Raw genomic sequence first — 7,484 nt, 5'->3', positions numbered from 1 at the left:
GAGGAGATGCACTGCAGTACTTCAAGCAGCTGGTGGCCACCAGATACTGACTGGTACTTTTGATTTTGAGCCTCCCTTCATTCAGGGACACATTGGGAAACATTTTTAGTTTATGTCTTATGGTGTTGACTCTTTTAGTGTTCATACAAATATTTACACATTAAGTTTACTGAAAGTAAAAACAGTTGAAAGTCAGAGGACGTTTCTTTTTTGCTGAGTATATATATATATATATATAAAGAGAGAGAGAGAGTATTTTATATGTTTTTTTTAATGGGTACAAAATATTAACATAACAGTTCAGCCGCATCAAAATTCTTTTGAGCTCATGGAACTTTGATAAAGTTCTTATACCAGTAGGAAACCCAGAAAGGTAAAATAATAATAATAATAATAAAAAGAAGAAATGTTATTATTATTATTATTATTATTAAAATGCAAAATCAACAACTGACAATTCTTGTTTAATATTTTTAAGTTTATTTATAAACAATCCCTGTGTTTTTTTTCCTTGTAAATGATCTTGTTTTAGTAAGGCATTATATAAACTAAGCAAGAAATCAAACAAACAAAAACAAATGTTTTTTTTTACAATAAAAACATCACAGCTATAAGATTATTTTAAGTTGATTCAGTCTGTTTCTATTTACTGAACTGTTTTTATTCCACGCGCAGGTTGTTTGTTTGTTCTTCTGTCTAAACCTTTGAGAGAGAAAAAAAAAGGGAGAGAATCGATTCTCAGTGATGAATCGACTCCTAAATGAATCGACTCCCAAATGAACCGACTCCTCAGTGAAGGAGCGCCGCTCCACTTACAGTACTCTCCTCCTCGCGCGCGCTCTCTCTTTCGCGCGCGCTCTCTCTGTCTCGCGCGCGCGTGAAGCCCCACAGTTCCAGTTTCTGGGTTTTTTTTGCTTTTAGATTTTCTTTAAATTTCTCATGATGGGAATAGTCCTTTATGTATAAGAGTTTCTTGCAGGCACACACACACACACACACACACACACACAGGTGCAGAAGGACCGAGATGTTCTCCACACAGCTCCTCCTGACTCCCTGTAGTCGTTTGGAAGCAGAACCCCTGCGCTGATCCTCTGTGTGTGTGTGTGTGTGTGTGTGTGTGTGTGTGTTTGGACTGAGAGATGGAGAAGGCGCTCCGCTGAGCTCAGGTGAGGTTTATTATTTCTCAGAGTTTGTCTTGTATGAGGATCAAAGGAGATGTTTTGAGAAAACCAGGATTTGTGTTTCATAATTAAAAGTGAGTTTGATCTTCCTTTCTGTTTATAAATGCTTTGATGTTACGCATTACATGTTGTTATTCTGCACCAGATTGTGAGTTTTGATTGTTTAATCGTTGCTTGTTTTAGATCCAGAGAAACCACACAGTTATTATCTGTTATTGACTCCAGAAGTGATGATGATGATGATGATGATGATGATGATTTCACTAATGATTTGCCCCCCGATCAGAAAACTGACCTTTAAATACAAACACTCTGCATGAAACCGATAGAAACCGTTAGCAACATTTTCCTCCCTGGAGATGTTTTTGATTCTCTCTGTTGGAAATTATTCCCCCCCGAAGGACAAACTGTAATAGGAGCAGCTCGGATCCTCTGCGCTCAGGGGACACGCGTACCCACGGGTCCGTCCCGAACATCCCAGGACGTCTTCCTGAATAACGAGCCGCTCCTCTGTAACCTTGTGGGGATAAAGAGAAAAGCTCCTGACGTATTGGATGTGGCAGGGTATTAACAGGGCGCAAAGGGCAGAAGGGCCGGGGTAGTTCTCCTCAACGTGCTCCATTATCAAACCATGGCCTAAATAGTTTCCTCTCTGGTTGGAAGTTTTAAATAGACCGACTGTTCCGAAGTCTTTTAGAGCAGGAAAAAGCAATCTTGCTAATTAGTCCTCCAGGGATTTGTGATCGAGACCTTCTTAAATACTCAATCGCATTACCTGCTCCTTTCCAGTCGACTGCAGCTCCTTATCAGCTTGGACCTTTTTTATTCCCCCCTGCTAAAAACGAGCGTACACACCTGTTTATAATGCTGAAATGTTGTGCTTTAAATTATATCTGGATTTTTATTTACAGAGCAATAACTTAATATTAATAATAATACTCCACAACTCCTGTGAGAGCGTCGTTACCTTAAAGCTGACTTGCGTAATTCACTTTGCTGAAAATGTTTTATTCACTTCACCATGATCTGACAACAATCAACTCTTTAAAACAATCAACTTTTTACTGTTTCAACGAGGGATAATAATTAAAAATACATTGCCTGATTATCCTATAAAAAAAAATCCAAACACCCAACCCTAGTGCTGTCAATTAATTAAATAATTTTAACTAGTTAATTAGAGTCAAAGTCTGTGATTAATCACGATTAATTAAAAGTTTAAAACACTAAAGATTTACTTGTATTATACACGTGCAATGTTGTAATAAAGAAATGCACAAGAAACTGGTTAAAGGAAACATTATGAAGTTTTATATCTCAAACATTAACATTAAACAAGTGTTACATTTAAATGCATTTAAATCTTTTGAATGTGATCGGCGCTGCATGAAGTAGCTGGGTGGTATAATGGGTGTTGCCATTCTTCGAAGGCGTCCTCAGGTCTGAAAATCAACACTATAGATCCTTAGCCACCTGAGCCACCGCTCCCACAGTTTACCTTTAATGTGTCCTTGTAAAAAATAGTTCCCCTTGAAGGTCGCTTTTGGTTTTATCCAAAATTCCATCTGAAACTTGCGATTCAGCACCTGGTGATGGTTCCTCAGTCGCCTTATTATCCGTGTTAAACGTGCCATTATCACCGCGCTGAGATTATGGGAAGCCATTGGGGTCAAATTTGGTCATATGATTAAATACAATGATTTCATTTAAGAAATATAGTATTGCGGTAAAATTTCTAGATTAATAACATGCGTTAACGTGTTAATACTAACAGCCCTAAACTAAAGATCCCTCTTGTTGTGGACGCTGAAAGGTTCTGTCTGGACCCCGTATCGCTCCTCAGCCCATCTCGTATCATCTCGTATCGTATCGTATCCTACTCACTGTAATTCTCCTCTTGTTTTACAGGCTATCATGGCTGAAAAGTCAAACTTTGGGAGTCAGAAAGTCTCCCGTCCCCAGGGCTCCCTTCCGCCCGAGCCCATCGACATCATTCGAATCAAAGCGCGCTCCAGAAGAGTCCGGATCAATGTGGGCGGCCTGGTCCACGAGGTCCTGTGGAGGACTTTGGACCGCCTGCCTCGCACAAGGCTCGGAAAGCTGAGAGACTGCAACACCCACGACACCTTAATGGAGATCTGCGACGATTACAGTCTCAACGAGAGCGAGTACTTCTTCGACAGACACCCGGGTGCCTTCTCCTCCATCTTGAACTTTTACCGGACGGGCAAGCTGCACATGATGGAGGAGATGTGTGCGCTGTCGTTCGGCCAGGAGCTCGACTACTGGGGCATCGACGAGATCTACCTGGAGTCGTGTTGCCAGGCGCGCTACCACCAGAAGAAGGAGCAGATGAACGAGGAGCTGAGGCGCGAGGCTGAGACGCTAAGGGAGAAGGAGGGAGACGAGTCGGAGACAGGATGGTGCCCGGATAAGAGGAAGAAGCTGTGGGACCTGCTGGAGAAACCCAGCTCTTCTGTGGCCGCCAAGGTAGGACACACTGCTGGCATAGCAACCTGATCTTAAACCAGATCTTAGAAACACACACACACACACACCTCTATAAAGAACAGACAACAAGCAATACAAATATAAGGGCTGAAGGCACAATTCTCATACACGCAAACTCACAACAAAAATCCCACACACTCAGCCTGAACACATGGACCGGAAGAAATACTCCAGCTCTGAAAAATGGTACAGTACAAACACACACACACAATATATATAAATCTGAATTTAGATCTAAACCCACCATCTAATCAATCAATCAATCAATCTATCAATCAATTAACTATCAATCAATTGATAAATACTCCTCTATAAATCATTTATTAGATTAGACCTTCTGAAGATGGTGCTGTGGAACAATAATGGACAACCGCCTAAATATCATACATGAACACTGTGTGTGTGTGTGTGTGTGTGTGTGTGTGTGTGTGTGTTTGTTTGGCTGATATTCATCATTTAGGATTAAATTCAGAATATTTAGCGCTCCACGTGACGCTCCAGGTCTTCATGAACCCTCTCAGAGACGTGGGAGCGAGTCCTTCAGTCTCCTCCACAGCAGATTTAAGGTCTTGGCACCTGAGCTCGGGTTCTTGTGAGTTGGCGTGACTCTGAGAGAGCTCCATGAATATTCATCTCTCTCTCTCTCTCTCTCTCATTTCTGCTCAAGTCGCTCCCAGGAGACCGGATCGAGTTTGGTGAGGAGTTGATGAGATTTCTCATCTGGACGTTCTGTTGGACGAGAGGATTATAAACCCCCCCAAAAGAACACACAATACACTTGCACGATACGTATTTCTTCTTCCGCATGAATTTCAGCGCGACTTTGCGTTGAAGGTCTGATTAGCTGCTCAAGTCATGCATGCTAATTGGTCTCGATTTGAGGGCGTCGCTTTCAAATCAGATTTGCTGGATGTTTTAGCACCACTGATCACGACTGGCTCATTGCTTCGTTTAGCGTTTGACTTGCTAACAGGCACACGCAGTGTTGCACCCGGTGACCTTGTGACTTTTTTTAATTTCACGGCCACTTAATCCTCGCATAATGTAAAACTAACGAACAAACACAGGCTTCGCGCTCGTGATTTTAAAGAAGTCTTGAATGAGGAGGAGAGCTTGTAATACCACAGGTTATAAAGTTTAAAGTGTGTGTGTGTGTGTTTGCTCAAAGATCAGGTCACTGTGCAAGCTCATGGGTTTTCATGGTAGTTTCGACGGCCTCTTCCCTTTCTTATGCGCGAGACTAATCCCGGAGGCGTCGCGTTCTTCCCAGAACCGCGGCGTGGAAAGCCTTCAAATGGGCCATTAGTAAACAGCTTAAATGTGCATTCAGCTTCTTTTTCTTCTCTTCTTTCCACTGCAGATTTTCTTAGAAGTGAAGCACTAATACAGAGACAAAAAAAAAAGAAAAGATGAAGACAGATTTTTTTTTTTAAACTGCTCTGCTCAATAATCATTTCATAATTAATCATTTAAAAAGTGTACTGGTTATTTTCCAACACGCACTTGCCCTCGGCTCATCTGTAGAAGGTCCTTATGACCCCAGACTGGTCTTCTTCAAGACGACCCCAGACTGATTTAGAGGATGAGTTGGTCCTGAAGACGACCTGTTTGAGCCCATAGCAATTTATCAATAATCATCATTTTTACTTCTTAAACAATAAGTCGTACTTTATTATCTGTAAACGGATGAAAAAGATTCCCTCTCAATATTTTCTTCTAATAATATATCTCTGTCCTGACGATGTGGGAAAACTAAGGCCTCGTTCAGACTGTAAGACCAGACCCCATTTTTTCCAGAACATCCAGTTTGGGGTTTAAAATGTTTTGATGTGGTCTGAACAGTAAAAAAAAAAAAACACAGGTTTTTATGAATCCAGTCAGAGCCACATCCAGAGGTACTTTAAAATCAGATTTAGACTGGAAGATCCCAGGTTCAAACCCCACAACCACCAAGTTACCACTGTTGGACCCTTGAGCACGGCCCTTAACCCTCAACTGCTCAGATGTGTAATGAGATTTTTTTTTAAAAAGTCGCTCTGGATTAAAGCGTCTGCCAAATGCCTAAATGTAAATGTAAACTGCCTGGTCACCTGCAACCCGAGTTGGAATTTTGTGTCCACATGAACACCTGGATACAGGACATGCACCCATGGTTGAAAAACAAGTGAGGAAGTGATGGAGGAAATACGTATAGAAAGAAACAATTATAATTTTATAGCAAGTTAAAGTGGTGTTTCCTTATTAAAATTTCCAAAATAACTACATTAGATTGACCGTTTTTTTCTGGAAGAATGCAGTACGGAAACGATGAACAATAGTTCCTAGACAGAGGAACTGAACTGACATTTCTGATAGCACTCTGGGAGGATGCATCAGTCCAGGCAAAGCTAGAGGGAATGTACAGGAACGGGGCGATATACCAGGAAATAACGTTGAGAGCCTCTGGTGGTGTTACCATGGTAACCAATGCAGATACTGTAGGTCAGGTGTGTCAAGTCCAATCTGATGACTTTTAAATACCCATGTGGACAGGCAGTGCTAAAGATCAGATTTGTGACACAGATTAGCCTTCAGTCTGAACAAAGTCACAAAGTTCTGACACTGGAGACTCCTTCCACTACTATACCATAAAGCATCACCATGTTCACAATAAAACACGTTTTCGTTGCTACATCAGACTTTTTAAAATATGCAACTGTACATTTTTAATGTTAATCTGTGTTCCTGACATAAAGCGTTTCATTTTTGTTAGTGAAGGGTTCTTAGACTCGGATTCCTGTCACAGGAACTTAACACTCAGACAGGTTTTGATGAAGAGCCTAATAGTGGTACCCTGGTGGTGCTGAGGTTTAATCTCACTTCTTAAGGTTTAATCTTATCTTTTAAGTATAAGACTGAACTTTACAATGAAGCCTTTTTCTTCTAAACCCTTGAAAAAAACCTTTGTGTCTAAGTACCAAAATGCTAAATGGTAACATCCTGCCCTGTTCTTACCATTACCGTAATATTCAGCACTATTTATCATAGTAATAAAACTTCCACTTTAGGATTAGCGTTTTAAATGCTAATTCCGTGCTTGCACTCTGATTGCGTTGACATTTCCACTTCGCCTTCCACTCGCGCCGCTCTCCCCAACACTCACACGGTTTAGACACACACGTCTACTCTACAGACCCGAGATCGTTACTCGAGAGTGACTGCTGAGAGTTTCATCCTGGCATCATTAGCGCGGTGGAGCTGTTGTGCATCAGAGGATGAAGGTTGTGTTGCTGCTGCTGTGATTTGTTGCCAGTCAGTAATACGTGTGAGTCAGCAGGAAAACTTATTTATTCTATCGCGTCGCGTGTCTCTGGATTGATATCCGTCGTGACGTGCTGACATTATCATGTCTTAGTAAATCAGTGCAGCGTCATAAAATGTTGTTTGGTGTTGGGACGCACATCTGGCTTAAATCCATGTAACAGTGAGTGAGTACTGAAGTGTAACCGTGATTTACTTTGGTGGCCATAATGCATTGCGTTGTTCGGTTTAATTGGTGCACCTCTCTGCTGAGGAAGATGAAGTGCTCTGATGGTTGCTGATGTACCCTTAGACCTCCAACAACTGCAAAGACTGGACTGTTGTCACATGGCTTCAGTTTATAGGTTACACGAAAACTTTATTGTTCGTTGATTTAATACTGAAAATGCATGTCTTACTGTTTGACCACAACCTGCCACTGCCCACCATACCCTGAGCAAACCAAACCATACCCTGACCACACCCTACCATGCTCTGAACAAACCAAAC

The 7,484-nt window shown here is 41.5% G+C and overlaps 1 protein-coding gene across 1 annotated transcript in view; it reads left to right on the top strand.

The window, feature by feature from the left end:
• Nucleotides 1-990: 990 nt before the first annotated feature.
• Nucleotides 991-7,484, top strand: part of kcnb2a (potassium voltage-gated channel subfamily B member 2a) — a 34,534-nt gene continuing 28,040 nt past the window's right edge. Inside the window, exons 1-2 of the mRNA XM_053486154.1 lie at nt 991-1,169; nt 3,093-3,674. Of these exons, the coding sequence (XP_053342129.1) occupies nt 3,099-3,674 (576 nt within the window). The 5' untranslated portion in view covers nt 991-1,169; nt 3,093-3,098. The remainder of the gene's footprint in view (nt 1,170-3,092; nt 3,675-7,484) is intronic.

Source organism: Clarias gariepinus, chromosome 25, assembly GCF_024256425.1.
Source record: "Clarias gariepinus isolate MV-2021 ecotype Netherlands chromosome 25, CGAR_prim_01v2, whole genome shotgun sequence".
NCBI lineage: Eukaryota > Metazoa > Chordata > Actinopteri > Siluriformes > Clariidae > Clarias > Clarias gariepinus.
Note: the sequence above shows the minus strand (reverse complement) of the source record. Positions and strands in the feature narration are given on the sequence as shown.